The sequence below is a fragment of the Gymnoscopelus braueri genome, assembly GCF_963280865.1.
Source record: "Gymnoscopelus braueri genome assembly, chromosome: 8".
Taxonomy (NCBI): domain Eukaryota; kingdom Metazoa; phylum Chordata; class Actinopteri; order Myctophiformes; family Myctophidae; genus Gymnoscopelus; species Gymnoscopelus braueri.
Genome location: NC_137609.1, coordinates 26379177 through 26403871, shown reverse-complemented (window position 1 = coordinate 26403871; position 24695 = coordinate 26379177). Strand labels below are relative to the sequence as shown.

Sequence of the window (24695 nt, the reverse complement as noted above, 5' to 3'; positions counted from 1 at the left end):
AACAGTTTTTCATATAAAGAAGAGGAGAAGAAGGAAGGAAATGGGGAAGGAAGCAAGAAAAGGAGTAAGGAACGAGGGAATGTAGAAAAAATAAAAATATAGGACACACACACACTCACAGAATTTTTTTTGGTAACAATTCCTATGAAGCTGTACTAATACTTATAATGCATTAGAAATGGCTTATAACACTGTATATTATTAGCAATAAATACTGGTAATGCTTTAAAACGATAATCATAACACATTATGAAGCATTTTATAATGACTTATGAGGGCAGGTTTTCTAATATAATTGGTGGGCACTCAGACATTTTTGGCAAGGATCACACTGTATTATAATTTTCACTATTGTAATAGTCATTGGAATACATAAAAAATTTCATGTATTCTAATTACTGTTATTATGCAATATAGTGTGATTATAAGCCACTGTAAGTGGTCATTTCTGAAGGTGTAGTAGGCAGACACTTTCTGTGCTTATATTCTATTTCTCCCCACTTTACTTAAAGCACCTAATGACCACTTATTTGTAATGAATGGTGAAATCATTTTAATGGATTACAACTATAATTATATTACACTTATCTTTTTATATTTTAATAATTGTTATACAGTTTAGTAGATTATAGTAGATTATTGTTGTAAAGCATTGTGATTATTATGAGTTCTTAGAACAATGATTATGCAGTGGTATAAGCAGATTATAATGCATTGTAAGCATGTTTATAAGACATCATAGACATGGGTTTCATTAAGTCACTGGTTAGGTACACTTTCTACATGTCACTAAAAGACAAGCGGTCTCAGTGTCTTACCTGCTTCAATGTTGAAATCCTGATGTGTAGGTCTGGAGAGACAGATGAAGTATAAAGACAAGATATGAAGTTTCATCAACAGGGACCAACTCACTGACACATCTGTGGTGTCTCCCTGTCATTTTATATATTTCAGTCTGCAATTCTTTCAGTGGGGGGAGTCAGAGATCTATCTCTAATGTTTATGCGAAGCGAGGCCATTCATTATAAATGCTGTAAAGTGATCATGTGACCTGATTAAGGTCTGCACCACAGAGGAAGATAACAGAACAGTAGGAATAACACAATCAAGGATCAAGGTTCAGGGTTTCTTTAGTACCTGATGATTACAACCATCAGTGTGAAACAAAAGACTCTCCTCTACTTCATGGGAGCTACCGAATAGCTGATAACAAACTTTTAAACTACTGTAGCCATTGTAAATATGAAATGATTCAATACTGCAGCAACTGCATGGCCTTTTTCTCACCTTAAAGGTCATAAGAAAAAAAATGTTGTTGCCTGGAACAAGGGTCTTTGAATTTTGGTTTCAAAAGGGACAGAGCTACACCCAACACCCAACTTGTGTCTGTGGAGTTATCAACAGAACAGCAATTATGTGTGTGTGTGTGTGTGTGTGTGTGTGTGTGTGTGTGTGTGTGTGTGTGTGTGTGTGTGTGTGTGTGTGTGTGAGTGTGTGTGTGTGAGTGTGTGAGTGTGAGTGTGAGTGTGAGTGTGAGTGTGAGTGTGAGTGTGTGTGTGTGTGTGTGTGTGTGTGTGTGTGTGTGTGTGTGTGTGTGTGTGTGTGTGTGTGAATATAGTGAGATAATTTTGACATTTTATGTTAATGCATGAGTATTTAGCTAGCTATGGAATGAGGTATGGACCTGTGTTGTAAGAGCTCAACGTTGTTCAGGCTGAGAGAATGATGAAGAAGGGACCCCCAATACATATTGTATAACTTTGTGTTGCAGACTAAACTTTTACATTGATTTCATAGATAGCGTCATCAGTATTGTGTAAATTAATATTTTTTTGTTTGTTTGTTTTTTGTTAATATGTAACTAATTTCAGATATTTAACCTTCAATAATTTGTCAACTTCACCTTTGCACTTGGTCTGCTCTTTTTTTCCTCTACACCGATTTCTTTCCCCAAAAATACTTGATCTACAAGCTCACAACTCGTTACAGGGTGATGCGTTGTGAGCTTGTACATCTGCCATATTCGGCTAATGTTTCCCCCCAGAATAGTAGTGTTTTTGCAATATCACTTGACTTCTGCTGCAGCTAATGTTTGGTTCATAATGGAACGAAAAGTAAGTAAGTCTGGACCTTTCTTTACTTTTAGTTTTTTTTGGCCCAGCACCAGTTACATGTATTATCAAGAATTGTGGGAAGGTGCATTATAGCCTACCTCTCAAAATGGTCCCTCACTGAAGTGACAGTGGGAGGGTTAGGGAACATAACTATGCCTGCTGTAGTCCACAGTGGTGTTAAACTGGAGGCTCAAGGGGTCCAATCCGGCTCACAAGAAGATTTTGAGAGGGGGGAGGGGGGAGGGTGGGGGGGAATATAATAAAATATAAAATAATATTGTCACTGTCGGGCAGCTATCTCCATAATTAAACTTTTTAAAACTTCTTGCAGAGCAAGCTGGTCTATATTCCCTTGGTGCAACTAGTTAAAACTTTTTTATCATTGGCAGCATCCTTTAAGCCAATGGGGAGTCCGCACTACTTTCCCATTGTTTGAACAGCGGTGTTGCGTCATCACTGCACTGAGTGACTCAGTGAAATCATGCAGAGCAGACAGCTTCTGCTGATAGGGAGCCAATCCAAACACAGTTGACCACGGAAGTAGATAGGGTACTTGTTGTCGATGTAAGCATAACATTTTAGATCCCTTTACAGAGTTTAAAACCATAGATATAGAAACCTAGATACCTCATTGGCCTCTGCAGTTCATGTATGTATGCAATACCTTTGTATTGCTTCCGCCCTCAGTCGTGTGTGTCGCAGAAAGGGGCGTTCAGTAGGCCTCTGATTGGCCTACCGAACGTCCCCTTCTGTGACGCACGCGACTGAGGGCGGAAGCCTGGAGGCGCTCGGGCGCGCCTCCTCGGCCTCAAGGTCTGCTGAGTTGGCGCGCCTCCGTCGCGGTCCGGTCCAAAACTATACAAATAGATGTAGTATGGCTTGGATCTCAGCTGTACGACGCACAGAATTAACGTTCAACAAACTGCCCAAGTACAGCCGTGTTTGTTCACTTCACTTTCTCAAAGGTATTTTCTTAACAAAAATATGAAACTGCTATTTTGTCTCTGCTAACTGAAAGTACCTAGGTAATGTAACTAGGATGGTCCAGAGTGTTAGTGACTTTTTTTCCCTCTCTAACATTACATTACATTACAGTCATTTAGCAGACGCTTTTATCCAAAGCGACTTACAATAAGTGTATTCAACATAGGTAGGGAACGAAAACTACTAATCACCAGAAGTCTTTAGTGCATTATCTGCAAAAACAAGCAACCAAGAGTATACCTAGCGCTAAGGTAAAAGTGCAATATATCAGCTACCTATTTCCTTAAACAGATGAGACAAAATAGCTAAATCAAATGAGCATGAGCTAAAACAAATAAGTGAATCGACTAAACAAGATCCAATAAACAATCCAATAATCCAATAAACAATACAGCAATAGAAAACAAGCGTTCGTACAACTAGTTAACAACAAGTAGGTCAGGCAGAGAGGAAGGGTAGTGTTTCCTGAAGAGGTGAGTTTTCAGCCTGCGGCGAAATATGGGCAGTGACTCTGCTGTCCTAACATCAGTGGGAAGTTCATTCCACCACTGTGGGGCCAGAACAGAAAAGAGTCGTGACCGTGTGGATCGGCCAGAAGGACCCTTGAGTGACGAGGCAATCAGTCGCCCCGAGGTGGCAGACCGAAGTGGTCGGGCAGGGGTGTAGGCATCGACCATAGCCCGGAGGTAGGAAGGAGCTGTTCCTTTCACTGCCCTATAGGCTAGCACCAGGGTTTTGAACTGGATGCGAGCCGCTACGGGGAGCCAGTGTAGAGAGCGGAGTAGGATGGTTGTGTGGGAGAACTTGGGGCGGTTGAACACCAGACGAGCCGCAGCTTTCTGAACAAGCTCCAGGGGTTTGATGGCAGATGCCGGAGCACCAGCAAGGAGGGAGTTGCAGTAGTCCAGGCGGGAGATGACGAGAGCCTGGATGAGCACCTGGGCTGCCTTCTCCGTGAGGAAGGGGCGAATCCTCCTGATGTTGTAGAGCAGGAATCTGCAGGACCTCGTCACTGATGCGATGTTTGCCGAGAACGTCAGTTGATCGTCCAGGGTCACACCCAGATTCTTCGCAGTCCGAGTTGAGGTCACCACAGCATTATCAATGGTGATGGCCATGTCTCGGTGCGGACAGCCCTTCCCCGGGAGGAACATCAGCTCGGTCTTGTCCAGGTTGAGCTTCAGGTGGTTTGTCGACATCCACTCCGAGATGTCAGCCAGACAAGCAGCAATGCGTGTCTCCACCTGGGTATCAGAGGGGGGGAATGAGAGGATTAGCTGGGTGTCATCGGCATAGCAGTGGTAGGAAAAGCCATGGGAGTGGATGACAGCACCCAGAGATGTAGTGTAGAGAGAGAAAAGAAGAGGACCCAGAACCGAGCCTTGGGGAACCCCAGTTGTGAGCCTGTGTGGTTCTGACACAGACCCTCTCAGCATCACCTGGTAGGAGCGACCCGTCAGGTAGGATGCAAACAGGGAGAGTGCAGAGCCTGAGACACCCATCCCCTCGAGGGTGGAGAGGAGGATCTGATGGTTCACCGTGTCGAACGCTGCAGACAGGTCCAGGAGTATCAGAACGGAGGAGAGAGAGTTCGCTCTAGCGGCATGGAGCGACTCCGTCACTGCCAGGAGGGCAGTCTCTGTCGAGTGACCCACTTTGAACCCAGACTGGTTGGAGTCCTGACAGGCGCGCTGCTCTGCTCATAGACCGAACATTCCACTACCGTGCGAGGTCTCCAACTTTAATAAAAATAAACAAAGCTATTTCGCTACTCACCGAAACTTTCAACAACATAAAACTGCCTTTGTTTCGGTGAATAGTGAAATAGTTTTGTTTATTTTTTATTAAAGTTGGAGACCTCACACGGTAGTAGCATCGCGCCTGTCAGAGCGTTAGAGAGAGATGACCGTGTGTATTTCCAAAGACACAAATAATCTACTTTGTGTCTCCTACCGGATACATTAGCCGGTAGGAGACGGGAATCAAATTATTAGCTTAGGAATGCCACAAAAACAAAAACGAATCCATGGATTCAAGGCTTCATAGGGTGTGCAATTGATAGAAAATATGTCATTTTTTGGGTGAACTCCTCCTTTAAGGGAAGTATATTGTTAATTAACCACATATGCGCCATTTCAAACATAATGTAAATAGCAGATCTACAGGCTCTCAACGCTTTGTAACATATGAGCTTGTAGATCTGCTCTTTTCATTAGCGTAACTCAAGCACAGATTTGACTGAGCAACTTTCACTTGTAGTTGAGTAATATTTGACCAGAAGTATCTATACTATGAAATGTGTTAATTCTCGCCAAAGGCTGGATTGGTCAGCAGCACTAAATGTCTTGTGCACACTGCCTGGAGGCTAAGGAAGTACCGGATCACGCATTGTTTACACATTTAGAGTTTTTGAAATATTAACTTTATATTTTATCATGGAAGTCAGTGAAAAAACAGATGTCGTCTGCCAGAAGGCGCCAGCGCATCCTGCGGTTGCCTGCTAGAATGTACCTCTGTTGAAGGTAACCGTCCGGAACCTCCGTCGCGGTCCGGTCCAAAACTATACAAATAGATGTAGTATGGCTTGGATCTCAGCTGTACGACGCACAGAATTAACGTTCAACAAACTGCCCAAGTACAGCCGTGTTTGTTCACTTCACTTTCTCAAAGGTATTTTCTTAACAAAAATATGAAACTGCTATTTTGTCTCTGCTAACTGAAAGTACCTAGGTAATGTAACTAGGATGGTCCAGAGTGTTAGTGACTTTTTTTCCCTCTCTAACATTACATTACATTACAGTCATTTAGCAGACGCTTTTATCCAAAGCGACTTACAATAAGTGTATTCAACATAGGTAGGGAACGAAAACTACTAATCACCAGAAGTCTTTAGTGCATTATCTGCAAAAACAAGCAACCAAGAGTATACCTAGCGCTAAGGTAAAAGTGCAATATATCAGCTACCTATTTCCTTAAACAGATGAGACAAAATAGCTAAATCAAATGAGCATGAGCTAAAACAAATAAGTGAATCGACTAAACAAGATCCAATAAACAATCCAATAATCCAATAAACAATACAGCAATAGAAAACAAGCGTTCGTACAACTAGTTAACAACAAGTAGGTCAGGCAGAGAGGAAGGGTAGTGTTTCCTGAAGAGGTGAGTTTTCAGCCTGCGGCGAAATATGGGCAGTGACTCTGCTGTCCTAACATCAGTGGGAAGTTCATTCCACCACTGTGGGGCCAGAACAGAAAAGAGTCGTGACCGTGTGGATCGGCCAGAAGGACCCTTGAGTGACGAGGCAATCAGTCGCCCCGAGGTGGCAGACCGAAGTGGTCGGGCAGGGGTGTAGGCATCGACCATAGCCCGGAGGTAGGAAGGAGCTGTTCCTTTCACTGCCCTATAGGCTAGCACCAGGGTTTTGAACTGGATGCGAGCCGCTACGGGGAGCCAGTGTAGAGAGCGGAGTAGGATGGTTGTGTGGGAGAACTTGGGGCGGTTGAACACCAGACGAGCCGCAGCTTTCTGAACAAGCTCCAGGGGTTTGATGGCAGATGCCGGAGCACCAGCAAGGAGGGAGTTGCAGTAGTCCAGGCGGGAGATGACGAGAGCCTGGATGAGCACCTGGGCTGCCTTCTCCGTGAGGAAGGGGCGAATCCTCCTGATGTTGTAGAGCAGGAATCTGCAGGACCTCGTCACTGATGCGATGTTTGCCGAGAACGTCAGTTGATCGTCCAGGGTCACACCCAGATTCTTCGCAGTCCGAGTTGAGGTCACCACAGCATTATCAATGGTGATGGCCATGTCTCGGTGCGGACAGCCCTTCCCCGGGAGGAACATCAGCTCGGTCTTGTCCAGGTTGAGCTTCAGGTGGTTTGTCGACATCCACTCCGAGATGTCAGCCAGACAAGCAGCAATGCGTGTCTCCACCTGGGTATCAGAGGGGGGGAATGAGAGGATTAGCTGGGTGTCATCGGCATAGCAGTGGTAGGAAAAGCCATGGGAGTGGATGACAGCACCCAGAGATGTAGTGTAGAGAGAGAAAAGAAGAGGACCCAGAACCGAGCCTTGGGGAACCCCAGTTGTGAGCCTGTGTGGTTCTGACACAGACCCTCTCAGCATCACCTGGTAGGAGCGACCCGTCAGGTAGGATGCAAACAGGGAGAGTGCAGAGCCTGAGACACCCATCCCCTCGAGGGTGGAGAGGAGGATCTGATGGTTCACCGTGTCGAACGCTGCAGACAGGTCCAGGAGTATCAGAACGGAGGAGAGAGAGTTCGCTCTAGCGGCATGGAGCGACTCCGTCACTGCCAGGAGGGCAGTCTCTGTCGAGTGACCCACTTTGAACCCAGACTGGTTGGAGTCCTGACAGGCGCGCTGCTCTGCTCATAGACCGAACATTCCACTACCGTGCGAGGTCTCCAACTTTAATAAAAATAAACAAAGCTATTTCGCTACTCACCGAAACTTTCAACAACATAAAACTGCCTTTGTTTCGGTGAATAGTGAAATAGTTTTGTTTATTTTTTATTAAAGTTGGAGACCTCACACGGTAGTAGCATCGCGCCTGTCAGAGCGTTAGAGAGAGATGACCGTGTGTATTTCCAAAGACACAAATAATCTACTTTGTGTCTCCTACCGGATACATTAGCCGGTAGGAGACGGGAATCAAATTATTAGCTTAGGAATGCCACAAAAACAAAAACGAATCCATGGATTCAAGGCTTCATAGGGTGTGCAATTGATAGAAAATATGTCATTTTTTGGGTGAACTCCTCCTTTAAGGGAAGTATATTGTTAATTAACCACATATGCGCCATTTCAAACATAATGTAAATAGCAGATCTACAGGCTCTCAACGCTTTGTAACATATGAGCTTGTAGATCTGCTCTTTTCATTAGCGTAACTCAAGCACAGATTTGACTGAGCAACTTTCACTTGTAGTTGAGTAATATTTGACCAGAAGTATCTATACTATGAAATGTGTTAATTCTCGCCAAAGGCTGGATTGGTCAGCAGCACTAAATGTCTTGTGCACACTGCCTGGAGGCTAAGGAAGTACCGGATCACGCATTGTTTACACATTTAGAGTTTTTGAAATATTAACTTTATATTTTATCATGGAAGTCAGTGAAAAAACAGATGTCGTCTGCCAGAAGGCGCCAGCGCATCCTGCGGTTGCCTGCTAGAATGTACCTCTGTTGAAGGTAACCGTCCGGAACGCTCGGCACAAGCGGGCCGCTTTGTGAGAACAGTTTGTGCGACTGCTCAACCACATTTACGATTCTGTCCCTATTGGGACGTAACTCGAACAGCGCTGAGTCGGCTGAAAAGGACTTTGCAACGTTCGGCACAGCGACTCGCTCGCCTGAGCTCGCTCGGCGGTGCCTCTCGTGGCTCAAGTCCGCTTCAGACCGTTGTTTTAACTGATTTTGTCTAACTAGTTCCTAACGTAATATAAGGGGCTGTCGTCTATTCTCACCAAGCAAGTTCTCGTGCCCGACTGTTCTCACCAAGCGGGCAGAGTGTTCCGCTTTGCTGGTACCGACTGTTCTCACCAAGTGGGCCGCTTGTACAGTACCGAGTGCTCAGCGGGAAAAAAAAGGGTCTGTCTAGGTAGCTGTACCGAGTGTTCTAGTTATAGTCTGACCGGGTCCGACCGTTCCGAGGTCACCAGATTTGTGGGTATGACCATTCAGAAGTCGCCGGATTTGGTGCACAGTTCCACATCGATTGGGACAACGGTGCTGGAGATTAGCTGCTCACAAACAGACAAACGGACGGACAGGGTGCAAAACACCTTCGGCCTAGCAGAGACAATAAATAAATAAATATCATAAAATAAATGAAAAAAGTAATTGAAAAAACACGCCCCCCTCACAGTCACCGGAATCAAGGACGGGTGTTTTCGATTAATCTATAATTAGAGTTGGAAATGGGTTTGCGTAGGAAGGGCCTGTGTCTAATAAAATGAAAAAGTAAAAAAAGATAATACAAATCTAAATACTGAATCAAGCAACTTAAAAACTGTCTGGGGTGCTCACAAAAGCCAGAGTAGACGTTAAAATGACCCCAAACATATTTGAAAGTGAAATATAACTTTAAGTTTCAAGAAAAGAAGCAAGACAGAAAGAGAACCAGGGAAGGGAAAATGAATGCACAATGAATATCCCAATACATATTGTATTGTGGCAATTAACAAATAGGATAATCAAATTACATTAATGTTACATTTATTTTGTTCTACCAACATTCAACTACAGGTTTGCATTGTCTTTTTTACTTAAGAGGTCATATACAGTATGCAATTTATTAACATAACCTATTGACATAACTGGCAGGAAAGGCTGGTGATGGAAGCTAATTATTCTGCTAATATTATCCAACGTTACATTTCCGAAATTAAGAAATGTAACAGACCATTTTGAATGTTACTTGCATTGTCATATAAGGAAGAAATAAATAAATGTTTAACTGAAATAGAAACGGCTAAATGTGTCCTACAGTATGCTTGTTACTGTGAAATGGAATAAATTCAAGTTCCATTCCACTGATTGAACAAAAGAGGGCAGTAGTTCACATGTTACCAAAGTATGTTTACTGAGTTTGAAGAACACAATTTCCATATGACACTTAACACGCAAATGAATGTTAATAAAGAAGAGAAGAGTACAACAACATATCTCAATACAGGTATGACCATTTGGAAAATACTATTATGCGAAAAAGCCATCATTTATTATAATTATAATTCAATTATTATTATTAATATGCATTATTTTATTATGTATTCTCTCTATAAATATAGTAACATTTGGTTACACACACACACACACACACACACACACACACACACACACACACACACACACACACACACACACACACACACACACCTTACTACTGTTGCTATTTTCTTTATAATTCTTTGTCTTTGTTTATTATTGCTGCTATTCTTCATTATTTCTTTGTCATTGTATTTGTACATAACATGCAACAAATACAAATCTTGAATCTTGGAACACGCGCTTGACCTCTACACTCTAGACACTAGAAGGTGCTGTTGAGAAATGACTTGATGACTGAAAATACTGATAGTCAAAATGTGCATTGTTTATCCCTCTGGTACCAAGGACTATTGCTTCATTTATACTCCATCATATGACGAAGTATAAATCATGCTTAAAGGACAACTATATTAATATCGTTATTTTATTAGTTTGTAATGATAATAATTAAAGATGAGCAAAATCTGCCTGTTACAGCGCCGCCATGAGGCTGATTTGAAAAATGTAGGTAGGGTGGCATTTCTTCCTTGGCCTAGTGGGGATGTGTGTACAAAGTTTCACAGAAATCAGAGGCTGCGTTCATGACTATTTATCAATGTTTACCCCCCCCCCCGTTTAAAAAACGATAGAAAGCATTAGATGATTTTTCTAACCCTCATTTTTTAATTATTATCATTACAAACTAATAAAATAACCCTTTGTTGTAAAAACAAAAACAAAGTTGTCCTTTAAGTTTACATGTGCAGAAGAGGACTGTTGAGCTGTGAGGAGGTGAAGGGGTCAAATTAAATTAGTCATGGTTACCCACTTACTTGGAAAGGACTAATAATATTCATAGGGTATGTTGTGCTCAGCTTAAGTTTAATAGCAAAATGGATAGCTGCATCCAATACAGTGTGTTGGTAAATGGTGGTTTAAGTCATCCTATCTGCATAAATACTTCAGGACCTGTAAAAAAAAATAACAGTGCAAAATGTGCTCACACATGAAAAATCCTGTCCTGTTGATCAAATAGAATACATTTTCAGTTACTGCATTGTCTATCTCTCGCTTCAAATGTTTTCAAAAACATTGAGAGCAATGTTTAGCTGTAAATTACATTGTGCGTTTGCCATGTTGGATACGGCATAAAATGAAGCAGCACGGCCAGGTGCTCTGAGCCTTTGATTAGACAGAGGTCTGAGCCCAGCGGTCATTATTCAGAAATAAAACACAGCCGAGTCAGTGGTTGACTAATCAGAATCAAGCATTCAACCAAGTCGTGTAATAATGTCGGTTAACAGTTACTTATTAACATCCTTACTGGGGAACATACAGTAGGAACTTGGAACTTGAGACCCTGAGAACATGGGCCCGTGTGAACTTAGGACCCTGGCAATATGCTCCCCTGAGAACCTAGGCTAGACTTAATATCAGTGCCGCTGTATGCAAGTTGCATAGTTTTAACACTTAATCCCTTTGTTCAATAACCTTGAAAATACAGTGACCGTAAAAAGTACAATATTCAATATGACCTTAACAACTTACAACAAACATTTACCTAATTGTGTTTTAACTCCAGTCTGTTGGAGACTCCTTCGAGTCTTTTTTTACCCCCTAAATTATCCCCACACTTGTGTGCGTGTCACTGCTAAGCCCTACAGTTGGTCATTTGGGAGGGTTGAAAACGCATGAAGTCGCCAGCGGATGGGGGCTAGCTGCTTCTTTTCACCCGACAGTGAGGAGTTTCACCTGGAGGGCATAACGCATATGGAGGAACACGCTATCCAACCTAGTTCTTCTCCCTGCTGAACAGGCGCCCTGACCAACCTGTAGGAGTCCGCTAGTGCAGCTACAGAGATAGCCCTTCCTGCCTGGCTTCTCACACTTAACCAGCAAAATTGTGTTTGTTGGAAAGCCTGCCCAAGTTAGATGCACGGAGAGGATTCAAACCCATATAGTCCTCAGGAGGAATTAATTAGCATAACATTTAAATTGGGAGGAAAAGGGGTAAAAAAACAATACTTGACATTCCCTTACTAATACGGAGGTAACTTGTTGTTAGGGGTATGTTATCACGTTTATATCGTTGTTACTATGACGTTGGTTTGTACCTGGTGTTTGTGATTGTCTAGTTCTGGTACATCCCATAAGCCGGAGATCGAAATTGACTAGCCTAGCAGGACGCTTATCCCATAGCCTGGAGGGACGGTTGCTCTTAAAGTATAAATAAATGAAGAAATTACAGTTGTCTTGATTGATTTGAAAAATATTTGAGAAATTAGGTCCTTAGCCTGCTGTCAGCATGCACAAGAAATGATGGCGCGCGCACACACACACACACACACACACACACACACACACACACACACACACACACACACACACACACACACACACACACACACACACACACACACAGCATCAGCATTGGTGAGTACATGTCATTAATACAGTTCTGAACATATAGATATAAATGAGTAGATACATCATAAGAGCCTTACTTCTGTGTTACCACCTGCTTTGCTGGGGGACCCTCAGACGCATATTGCTATGGATACCATTCAATTCATTGCATTACATAGCATCACAGAGGCCCCCCATGGACTGATTACTTCCTCTGCAGTGTTTGACACAGAAGCATGTCATTACTATAAATGGAAATATGTTTATGTTTTATACTTTTTTATTTCTATGACTCTGACTATTGATAGTCTTTGTGTTCTTTGTGTTTGTGTGTTCAGCTCACAAACTGTCACAATGTGACACGTTTTTCACTGAATGTTCACGTTTTCGCTGAAAGTTCGCCTGTTCTGTCATGCCCAAGCCCCCAAATTAGGGACGCCAGGGTTAAAGTTGTTAAGTCCCAGCTGATGTGATTAATAGTGTAAATGAAAGTGATAATGGGGGACTGGGATATCTACTGTAGGCTGCTTGAGACACTGTCACACACCAATATTCAATTTCATCTTCAGGGCCAGAGGGTGACTTAAGGGCTGTTGGGTTCGGCCAAATGACCAAGTTGTTTACCAGTGGCGGCTAGTATGTTCTCAAAGGTTACTGGACATTATGTTCCCAGGGTAACTAGTTTTAGCTGGAGGTGAAAGGGGGTACATGGTGTGAAGAGGACCCTCTCCTGTAACAACACGTCACATTGTGACGGATGGTTTTAGCCATTTCTGTATCTCATTTAAGACATCTTCTTCACCTAGTATACTATACTATGGGCATTCAGATTGTATGTTGCAGAACTGGCCAATGAATGAGCACAATTTTGAAACTGTGCACAAAGTTGAGATTTGCGAAGAATTTACACACTTCAGAGATTAAAGCAACTCCCTGACACACAACAGCAGGTGATTTTTAGGAGACACTGTTTTGCTGTTTTACTGTTTTAGTCAACGGCTGGGCATGATGAGTCTGACAGGGCCATGACCTCAGCTACCATGGAAAATCACACGTAGAGAGGAATGCCTGCTAAGGACGTCAGCACAGCCACCAGCACTCCCAGCCTTTGCTGGCATCTGGACCTTAATACTTACCCCTCTCTACACCCAACCTCTACACTGTCGCTCCTTTTGTTAGAACACGGTTCCTTAGCCAAACACTAATGGCCTGATTCTGACGTAATCAATCGATTGCATACAGATGCCATGCAGGTCCATTCCCCCACACCAATGCATTGAAGAGCTGGGCCAAGCAATCTGGGAACCCATCTGCAAAAAAAAAAAATATATATATATTTTTTGGAGCTCTGAATCTGTCTTGAAAGATTAGGGCTAAGAAGCCAGGCGTTTCCCCATGTGTGGGTGTGTAGAATGTAGATAATTAACCAGACTAATTGTGACGATCTGTAATGTAAGAATTTGCACGATGGTTCAGGTCAGTGGGCACATGATTCTTTACTTATCCAATGCATCAAGAGAATAATAAACATAAGTGCAATTAACAGACTGAATTATTTTTCTCATGGGTTCATAATTGAAATCATGTTATATTAATAAAACTAAATATATCTTCATTATTGTACGTTATACTCTGGATATTTAGCAGACTTTAAGGTTGTGTGTATATTATTTTCTAATTGGCACTGAGAAAAGGCTGCAATACAAACAACACTCACTATACCATTATGTAACCTGAAAGCATAAGCATGCTTGGAATCCAGACAGGCCTCTCTGGCTGATTGGCTATATACAACAACCAATGGGAACATGAGACAATTCAGCATGTGATGTTGAGGCAAACAGTTTCCAGGAAAGTATAGTAGTAAATAAAATATCTAATGTGAGCCTATGTGAAATTGGAAGAAAACTAATAAAGGCCATTGCACAGAGTTCCTTAATACCTCAATATTTAACATTTTAATTTCAAAACAAACATTATAGACAATATTTTTAATAAAATACATGTTCTTCTTGTCTATACTACTTTCAAATTTCACAAAGGTGAAAAGTGAAAACGTTGAAAATGGTTTGAAAATGTAATTAAAAGGCTGCTGTTGTGACCCTGTTTGTGTTGAGTGTAGATCAACAACTGCTCAAGTAGCCGGCTGTGTCCTGTAACATGATATAATAAACATAGCAGGAGCATTCTGTGTGACCAGCTTCTCATGCTTATATATGGCATGGATCTGGGGTATCTGCAGGATAAATTGAGGAGCTCCTTCAGTGTTACAACTGTAGCCATACAACAAGGACTAAGGACAACTGGCAAGGATTTTAAGGATATATTTGCCTTATTATACTGGATAATAATTTTACATGGAATTACTTCAATAAGGTAAAAATTGCTATTTCAATCAAGTCACCTTAATTTATTTATGGAATTATATTTTATGCACCTGATTTCATTTTAATAGACAGTCTGCCATTGTATACACATTATTCATTGTTATTTATTGTGTCAGTTATAAAGAAGGAAGTTTGCTTATTTTTGTCACAGTTTAGTTGTAACTTAGTGCTGTAATAATGTATGGGGGTACTATATAGGGATATCAATACTGTATATGTTATCTTATTGTAATACATGAACCTTGCTTAATTACAAGTACGACACAGTCCTTCTTGAATTATCACAATTCAGCGATGAATTTGGTTCTTTTCAACAGGGAGTCATGTATGCTGGTTTGCTTTGTTGAAGATCAGTTTATGGCCAAGACATCTCAAGAGAATATCAGACTTACTAAGAGAAAGAGAAAATCAACAAGTTTACCACAGCAAACAACTTGAATAATTCTTCTTTGGCTTCACTCACAGGTATGTACAACAATTAAATTATTTTAAGACATAAAAAAAAAAAAAATGATAAGAAATAATAATAATAACAATAAACTAACTATGGGTCGCACAGTTATCAACAGAGAACATTGAGCTGTTGTGCTCTCTTTGTCATGATTCCATGGAATGATTCCTGTATTTATGAGCTGATTAGTTTGTAAGGGACATCTCTCATCTGTCTCCATAGATGGGCAAAGAGTGCAAAAATACACCACTAGTTAACCCAAATCCTGTGAACATCACATCGATCCCAACACAGCAATGGTTGGCATACAAGCCACAGACCTGGCACCTTCTACTGCCATCAAGTTCTTTGGTGCAGGCACTGCAGGCTGCTTTGCTGATCTGGTCACCTTTCCCCTGGATACTGCTAAAGTCAGACTACAGGTTCGATGCACTATGAATTTATTTTTAGTCTATTAGGTTTATTTTTGTTTTCCACATAAGCAATTAAGGAAAGCATTGAATGATGGACAGTACATTTTATTTAATAAATTGAGCATTGAAACAATATCTCATTCATAGTCTATTAAAAAATAAAACCATATTATTCTCCAGACAACATTCTAATAGTTTGTTTCTCAACATCATATGTACTGTATCATTCTATTTCCCAGATCCAAGGTGAATCTCAAACAAGGAGCAATGCTATAAAGTATCGGGGAGTTTTTGGTACCATCACGACAATAGTGCGAACAGAAGGAGCCAGAGGCCTTTACAATGGCCTGGTGGCAGGACTCCACAGGCAGATGACCTTTGCCTCTGTCCGAATCGGTCTCTACGACTCCATGAAGCAGTTCTACTCTCGAGGCTCAGAGAGTGAGTTTCCATACACACCTGACTAGCATGTGTTGACCCACAATTCACTGTGACTCATTCATCTTAAATCCTTATACTCTTCTTCAGATGCTGGGATCGTTGTCCGGCTCATGGCAGGAGGTACCACAGGAGCCTTGGCTGTGTGTTTTGCCCAGCCCACAGATGTGGTGAAAGTACGTTTCCAAGCCCAGGGTCTGATTGACGGTGAAAAAAGATACAGTGGCACCATGGATGCTTACCGGACGATTGCTCGTGTTGAGGGAGTGCGGGGCCTTTGGAGAGGTACTGGTCAACTTAAATCAAGATGTCTATATTCCATGATTTGCCGATATGCCATACGTACTGACGTCATAGTTTCATCGTCTTGATGGTTCCTGAATGCCTGATCCTATCACCTCTCTGTTTCTGCTCTAGGTTGCTTGCCAAACATAACACGTAACGCCATTGTGAATTGTGCAGAGCTGGTAACCTATGACATCTTCAAGGAGCTCATCCTGAAGTATAACCTCATGACAGGTGAGACAGATCAGAAAAACAAGCAATGATCATTCCAGTGACAGCCAACAAATGTAGTATAAGGTAAGGTAATATGAGGTTGGTGTTATTAAATGTGTCATTTACCCACAGATAACATGCCGTGTCACTTCACGGCTGCCTTCATAGCGGGGTTCTGTACAACAATTGTGGCTTCCCCGGTGGATGTAGTCAAAACACGTTACATGAACTCAGGCTCAGGCTCAGGCTCAGGACAGCAGTACAAAAGTGCCATACATTGTACTGTCACAATGCTGACAAAGGAGGGACCCACAGCTTTCTATAAGGGGTAAATACATCATCATCACTGTTGTACACATAAAGTACACGCTAAATCCTGAGTGTTAATTTAATTACTAAAGTGTACAAATGGAACCAAATGGATCCTTTGGTTCCATTTGTACTCTCTCAGAATTACATACCGCTAAGGGTCAATTGTTTACACTAGTTTAAATAAACACATGATTTTCTGTATAGTATTGCATATTAGAATTGAAATGACACTTCTTCACTTGTCTTGTATTTTGTCTGCTTCAGGTTCATACCGTCGTTCCTGCGACTAGGGTCTTGGAACATTGTGATGTTTGTGTCATATGAACAGATTAAGCGAGCGATGACCAGAGCACAGCACTCCTGGGAGTCTCCATTCTGACCTTATTCTTCAGTGTAATTATACATTTCTCAGACAGAGCTGTGCAGGCATGGATGCCAACTCTAAAGGCTACTCTGTCGTGCGACTGTGTTGTTCGACAAACATGACATGTTAAGCCCAAGTTTCACCACAGCACAGTCGTTATGGTGCCACCGGAGCTTCATGAATGCAAATCCTCTTTCAGGCTTCCAGATGTGAATGTGTTGAATACAGGTGTGATTTCAGTCCTTTCAGAGTCAGCCTGTACACGTCACTCTGCTCCTCACTTGCAGTAGTTGAGAATATAATGCAATTAACATATAGAATGACTGCTGCACAGCTACGCCTGTTTGGCAAGGGGGGCTGGTATCAGGCAACACTATTTCAACTGTTGTGCATATATGTTCAAAGCAAAGTCACAGAGGCAGAGTTCATGTGAAAATCTACTATAAAGAGTTCATCTATCATATGCTACTCTCTTCATCGTGGACCGTTTAGCATTGATTTGTGAACACGAGTCTAAAGCCTATACTAAAAGGGCTGATTTTAAACTGACGCTAGCGACACGGTGGAGCGATGGACTAAATTAGAGAAGACTCTTGGATCTGCTCCACTGATAGTGAAGGTGGACAATGTGTCAAGCTGTCCATGAAGTCTGTAAGATGACGTTGTATTGTGAAAAAGTAGCATGAGATTTTTGTCTAAAAGTTAAAATTATGACTTTTCTGATGATGTCAAAGGTTAGAACCACATTTGCTGTGTTTATGTTGCCAAATATTGATTAAGTGATTGAAGATTTTAACTTTTAACTGACAGAATTGCACTGTAAGGAGTGGGGTGTATATTGATGTAATGACCACATGTTGACTGTAAAATGTTTACATTTTTTTATGGTGTACTGTAAATAAGTAGGTTTATATTCATCAATATCACTGTTTACAGAGCTGTTTGCTCATCATTGTGAAAGTATGGCTTGTTGCTGGCAATAAGACATGTACTGTACTTACTTTATGGAAAATGTATAACCCAATAAAGCTTTAACATAAATTGTGTCTTTTGTCTGGGATTCATTTGTATCATCTTACTACAGTACCTCATAGACTAGTTGATTGTGGTATTATTGAATATTATGATGAATAGTAATAACATTGCTTGTGTACAGTAACTGAAGCAGTAAATGAGATTACTTGAAATAAAGGAATGCTCTTTTCAGAAACACAGGAATATTGGGAATGAATACCTTCAGAATACATTCAATATCCATATTCATTCAGTACATATTCTTGTTTAGTTAGCATACCTATTGCAGTGTGTCAGTGACAATTTAACTAGAAAAGATATATATACATATACTGTAGTTGGTTTTTTTTGGGGGGGGGGGGGGTATTGTGAACTGAATTTTTGCAGATAAAATGACATGCAGTATTGTCAATGCCATATGAAGCCTGTACCACTGCACAAAGAAGAAAAATATACTGTAGCAATGATGACCTTCTCAAGATTTTCTCATGTCTTAGGATAAGAATGAAGTGTTCAGTCCATATGGACAATAGATGGATGTTGTCTTTCTCCAGAACACTCTCCACAGAATCACTGTTTAAATAAAAATTTATCCATAACTGCATCCTACAACAACAACAACAACAACAACAACAACAACCTGCAAATGTTAAAGATGATTAGCTGCTCATATGGGACCCATCAATTACACAGACACTAAAGTCAAGCACTTTGATATACATAGAAATGTAATAACTGGCCTCATCTTTGTCAGATAATAATACATCTATTGACAACTGAAAAGATGGACAGGCTAAACCCACTGACTCAATAAACTATATATGACAATAGCTGTTACATAAGTAACAGAATAGGCACCAAAGTTGAATGGGAACTTCAACAACAACAGTGGCGAGATGCTGTTTCTGAACATATGGATCTACTTTTAGGAGGTGGAGTGGGGCGTATTTTGGGGGGTGGGAACTTGGATTCTCATCATGACTCAGCATTGTACAAACACAACAAGTACATTCTGTTATAGGCTGTCCTCCAGATCTAGCACTATAACAATGTGAAAACTATAGCTATAAAGATATTGTTTTTAAAAACTTGTTCCAACTCAAGTGGATGACACAGTCCACACCACAACTGAAGACAAGGGTAAACAATATAGTTATAGTTGTAATTATAGTTATAGTAGTGTTTGGTGAAGATGGCACTTAAGACAGATAAATGACTTATTATGTGTTTTAGGAAGTGGGATTGTTCAGAATGAGTACACTTGTTTTTATTTGAATTGCATTGTCTTTCTTTATGTAGCTAATCTTATTTCCTTCAGTGGGTCTGGTTCATGAAAAATCTTATATAATGGCATATTAATTTAGCTCAAGTACTGAGAATGTCCAGAATGTTGTCAGGGCCTTTACTAGATTGTATTCTAATCATCTGCGAACTATGAATAGATGACTTGTGAGGGCCATAAAAAGTGCTGGGAGGTTTATTTTCGCCAGAGCAGGACTGAAGGTAACATGAGGTAGACATAAGTTAGGTAGACACTTTTTAGTAACTTGATATTTTGTCCAATAGAGCCACCCATTTCTATTGGATTGAATGAATGAATGAATGGGTCTTGTATCATGTTTCAGTGCTATACATTCTATTGTTGTGCATTAAAGACTTGGGGTGTTGCTGTCAGACACATGCATAGTGTATCATCTCATAGGTGTCTGCAATGCAAATGAGGCCTCAAAAGCAATGCAGGAGGCCTTGACCATACACACCACAAAGCCACACAGCTGCCTTGCTGTGATGTAATACCATTATGGAGGTATAAAAGGCAGCAGCTTTCTCTTCTCCCTCAGAGCAGACCAGCGTTCTACCGGCATCAGCTCAGGTTTATACACATTTTTTTTAAAACATTGCCTCTTGATAACAAATTTTAGCCAATTGAATAACCTCCACAATTCATTCATAAATTCCATAAGATTGAAAAAAAAACTTTTGAGAGTTATATCGGCATTGTTGCTATTAATTATGTTCAGCCAAGATTTTAAACATATTTCTCTGTGTTTTTCAGAATTTGGAGTATGTTTTTTAGGCATATACTTTTTGAACGGTTTTCTATGGACATACAAGAAAACCAATTAATAGCTGATGGTAAATTCAGCCAGAGGGACACCTTTAGAGAATCTTGATCTCACACTGATGATTGTCATTGAAGGTAAGAAATGTTTTTTAACAGGCGAAAATGTCTTAATGTTAATTAAAGGTATAATTAAGTGATATTTTGTTTAAAACAAAAGTTTTCTTGTTTTTTGTTAAATAGTTCACGCTTTATTTTCTCATAGTAATCACTGTTATGGAGGGTCTCCGTCTCTCCAGCTTTTCAGTTCTGTCTCAACAGAAACTTCTTTACGCATTTTCAGGTGGGACGGCAATTTCATCCAATCAGGAGAGAGAACCCATTTATCAGCTCCAATATGTTATAGGGTTCCAATTCCAATTTATTCATTTTGAATCACTTCCAATATCACTTGTTTATCCTGCATACTGCGCAAGTTTTCTCTCCCGATTGGATAAAATTGGTATCCTGGCCTGAAAATTAATTTTCTGTGTGTGTGTGTGGGTGTGTATAATATATATATATATATATATATATATATATATATATATATATATATATATATATATATATATAAATGCTCTGCTCATTTGAGTAACTGAGGCTACCCAACTTTACACATGTGGCTAGACATACCTCAGTCTATTCAGCCTAGGCAACTATCTCACCTCTACCCGCTTTGCATAAAGATCATTGCATTAGGTCGTCAACTCCTCAAACACAGAGCAGTAGGCATATTGTACTGCAGCTAACGAAAAGGAGTGAGTTGCTGAAAAAAATAGGTTTGTCCCAAGCAAACTTATTAGTTTTGCAGTGAGGCCTAGACGTACAGCAGTGGAAGCTCTGCTGTGACTGTCCCAGGCTGGACAGTCAGATGTGGAGGCTTTGACTGGTTTGAAACCAATGTAGGACAGTCAGGTAGCCTGCTAAATGGCGACTTTGTCCAGAACAAAGGAGACGAGGAGCCGCCCCGGTGTTATGTGACGGTCTCAATCCTTCTTCTTTTGTTTTCAGATTTCGTTGCCAGCTGATCATCATCTCCACCATACACCGAACAACAGCCGTCACATTCGAAGACAACTTGTTTAGTTTGTAAAAATGGTTGGATTCAGAGCTGCAGATGTTCCTCCAACGGCAGCTGTGAAGTTTGTGGGAGCTGGAACAGCAGCCTGCATCGCTGATCTGTTGACCTTTCCTCTGGACACCGCCAAAGTGCGGCTGCAGGTAGGCTACTGAAGTTGGGCCTATATGCAATAGAACTTTGGGTTGCTGGGTGCTCTAGACAGTTCTGTAGGTCTATACATGATACCTACAGTACCTAAATGTGCATTTTACTCAGGAAAAAAGAGAACTGCATTTTGAGATTAAGCAAAAATAAAAAAGCATACTATATTTCATCAATAATGATAATCATGCACTAGAACCTAGTTTTAGGATTCTGGAGATGTGAAATCCTGCACATAGCCTCTCATATGAAATTTAAATCTATACTCTTAACCCCCATGCTTCTGTTGTAGTGTTTTAATGTTTTATGACCATTTACCCTGCACAGATTCAGGGGGAGAGTGGAAGCTCCTCGGCAGCAGGAAAGGGTCCAGTGATGAAGTATCGGGGTGTGTTTGGCACGATCACCACAATGGTCCGTACAGAGGGACCCAGGAGCCTTTACAATGGCCTGGTAGCTGGACTCCAGAGACAGATGACCTTTGCCTCTGTCCGCATTGGTCTTTATGACTCTGTAAAACAGTTCTATAGCAAAGGTTCCAACAGTGAGTACATATGCCATTTCATCTTTGTTGCTCCAGTTAAAGTCCAATTCATACTTTGTTGTCAGTGTCGCTCACAGAAAATAGTAGTTTTTCAGTTGTTTGTCATGAGCAATGCCATCATGTGATGAAGAATAAACTAGAAAAAGTGCTCTTCGGAGCACAGGTCTCCGGCAGCTCTGGTAGCTCCGGCAGGTTGTTGTGAGCCAGCAATGTTCGGAATTCAGTCATTATAGAGGTTTGTGGAATCGGCTGCGTTCATGGTTTGAGGACTTCTGTAGATGTAGATGCCAATCAGGATGGACTATAAAAAATCAGACAGATCCGTCTTGTTTTGCAAAATTCTGCCTCCCGGTGGCGCTATAATGGGCCAATGTGAAAAGGTTGGCATTTGTTCCTCGGCCTTTCACACCAATCGGACACTGTGTTCATGATTTGAGGCATTTTGCGCAAAGCGAACCATTCCTGCAACCTTTAGATACATATCTTAGCTAATCAAGATGGAATATGAAAAATCTGACAGATCCGTGTTGATCACATGACCATAGAGATAATGATTGTGTACTGATTTGCATGATATTTGGACAAAATCTGTAGGAGTAAGCAAAAATCGGCTTCCTGGTGGTGCTATAACAGGCCAATCTGAAAATTTCAGGGAGTCCAGGGCATCCAGGGAGTGTTTGTGCACAGTTTCACGTTGATGGACGGACAGGGGGCAAAACATAGTCTTGGCCACGGCTTCGGCCTGGCGGAGACAATTAGACTTAAGCCATTTCAAAAATTGCTAAAATAACTAATGCGTTGTGAGCCTGTTGGCTACAGTAGCTCTCCTATTTTCCCTGCCTTTGAAAATTTCTGCTTTTTAAAAATATTTTTGATTATTCTTTATCTACATTTTTGCTTCAGATGCAGGCATTGGAAGTCGGCTGCTGGCAGGATGCACCACCGGGGCCATGGCGGTGGCTTTTGCTCAACCCACAGATGTAGTGAAAGTTCGCTTCCAAGCACAGGCCAGGTCTTCTGGGCTTGGCAGACGCTATAAGGGCACTATTGATGCCTACAAGACCATTGCTAAGGAAGAAGGCATCCGTGGCTTGTGGAGAGGTAGCTTGATTAATTGCACTACTCACTGTATTTATAAGCATTTGGTGTACTGCATGCATTGTACTCAAGTTATTATTAAGATTTTTTCTGTGCTTTGCAGGTACTGGTCCAAACACTGCACGTAATGCAATTGTTAATTGCACTGAGTTGGTGACATATGACTTAATTAAGGATACACTTATCAAGTCCACAGCTCTGACAGGTGAGAAAAAGAACTTCAGTTCAATACAATACAAATATGGTAGCCTACCTTTTTTCTGTCATTATGCAGTTCAAAGACCAATCTTTTATGATGTAATAATGATTAATGATATATAGTTAGGAATGAAATGGACCCTTACGGGTCTGTAACTTAGAGAGTGTATAAGGGTCTATTTGGTTCCATTTGTACACTCTCAGAGTTAAATTAACACTCTCTACAATGCAGATTTGGGTCCCAGAGATACAAATCATGGGCGTCTGTGGCTTAATGCATAATATCAAACTGGGGGTCCTTGAAATTAAAAAGGTTGAGAATCAAGCTCTAGACATTTTATAACTTTTGGCATTTACTCTTCTACAGATGATCTGCCCTGCCATTTAATATCTGCTTTTGGTGCGGGCCTGTGCACCACTGTGATCGCTTCTCCAGTTGATGTGGTCAAGACACGATTCATGAACTCTGCTCTTGGCCAGTACAGCGGTGTCCTCAACTGTGCTATATCCATGGCCACAAGAGAGGGACCTTTTGCCTTTTATAAGGGGTAAGCAATGACCTGATATAAACTGTTAGATGTACACAAAATAAATACATGGGAGAGCTTTTAACATCTTTTAGCCTGGTGTCCTATTTTGGGCATGTCATTATATAGGTGGAAAATTTAAACAATTTCCCCAAATTCTTTCTTTCTTTTAATTCTTCAAGTTGAATGGCTCAATCTAACATCATGCCCTGACCCCATTCATTCAGGTTCATGCCATCCTTCCTGCGCCTGGGCTCCTGGAACGTGGTAATGTTTGTCACATATGAGCAGCTGAAGCGGGCCATGATGATGGCGCAACACAATTGAAGCTGCTGCTAACTGGCTGAATGATGATTCCCTACCATACTGGAGATGTGTTGTTGTTGTTGTGTTGTTTACAGTTTCACCTTCACTCTTGACTAAGCTCTGCAATAAACTGTGGCAACAAGTAGAGAAATGTAACTTTATTTTAAATCTTAAGAGTCATGTCCAGATGGCAACACATCTATGAAGTGAAGTTGTGCTTAATTTATACTGTATTATGTGTCACATAATTGTCAATTCCAAACTGGCCCCTGTCAAAGTCTTAACCTAGCCCCCCCCCCTCCTCCTCAAACTGTCTATTGTACATATTTCTTGTTTTTCATACCAGTAACCTGTAAGCTGATTGTACGACGTTCTGCACAGTAGTGTATATTTGTCTGTTTTCTTAAATGTCATCATGATTTGAGTGCGTGGGGATCTCATTTTAAATAAGCCATTGTGCTTTGATCCAGTATTAGAGGACCTTGTATTGTGAATTGTACTTCCATGTACTGTTTCCTTGTCTTTTCTAAATAAAGTATTCAAT

General features: G+C 41.1%; 2 protein-coding genes across 6 annotated transcripts; both read left to right on the top strand.

Annotated features, from left to right (window-relative positions):
- Positions 1-14517: 14517 nt before the first annotated feature.
- On the top strand, positions 14518-18161 carry LOC308090258 (dicarboxylate carrier UCP2-like). 3 transcript variants are annotated; one of them, XM_080435331.1, is made up of 8 exons: positions 14518-14651; positions 14980-15127; positions 15336-15535; positions 15766-15967; positions 16055-16249; positions 16382-16483; positions 16595-16790; positions 17039-18161. In XM_080435331.1, the coding sequence occupies exons 3-8, from the start codon at positions 15410-15412 to the stop codon at positions 17151-17153; spliced, it is 936 nt and encodes a 311-aa protein (XP_080291457.1). In that variant the 5' UTR covers positions 14518-14651; positions 14980-15127; positions 15336-15409; the 3' UTR covers positions 17154-18161. The 3 variants fall into 3 exon arrangements, with proteins under 3 accessions (XP_080291457.1, XP_080291458.1, XP_080291459.1); XM_080435332.1 differs by having other exon boundaries at positions 14525-14651; positions 15012-15127; XM_080435333.1 differs by having other exon boundaries at positions 14539-14651; positions 15017-15127.
- A 1011-nt stretch (positions 18162-19172) lies between these two features.
- On the top strand, positions 19173-24692 carry ucp2 (uncoupling protein 2). Of its 3 annotated transcripts, XM_080435334.1 has the most exons (9): positions 19173-19292; positions 19855-20025; positions 20209-20352; positions 21268-21477; positions 21806-22022; positions 22926-23123; positions 23224-23325; positions 23686-23866; positions 24073-24692. In XM_080435334.1, exons 4-9 carry the CDS (start codon positions 21352-21354, stop codon positions 24170-24172), a joined length of 924 nt encoding a protein of 307 aa, XP_080291460.1. In that variant the 5' UTR covers positions 19173-19292; positions 19855-20025; positions 20209-20352; positions 21268-21351; the 3' UTR covers positions 24173-24692. The 3 variants fall into 3 exon arrangements, with proteins under 3 accessions (XP_080291460.1, XP_080291462.1, XP_080291461.1); XM_080435336.1 differs by lacking the exon at positions 23224-23325 and having other exon boundaries at positions 19181-20025; XM_080435335.1 differs by lacking the exon at positions 19173-19292 and having other exon boundaries at positions 20009-20352.
- Positions 24693-24695: the final 3 nt, after the last annotated feature.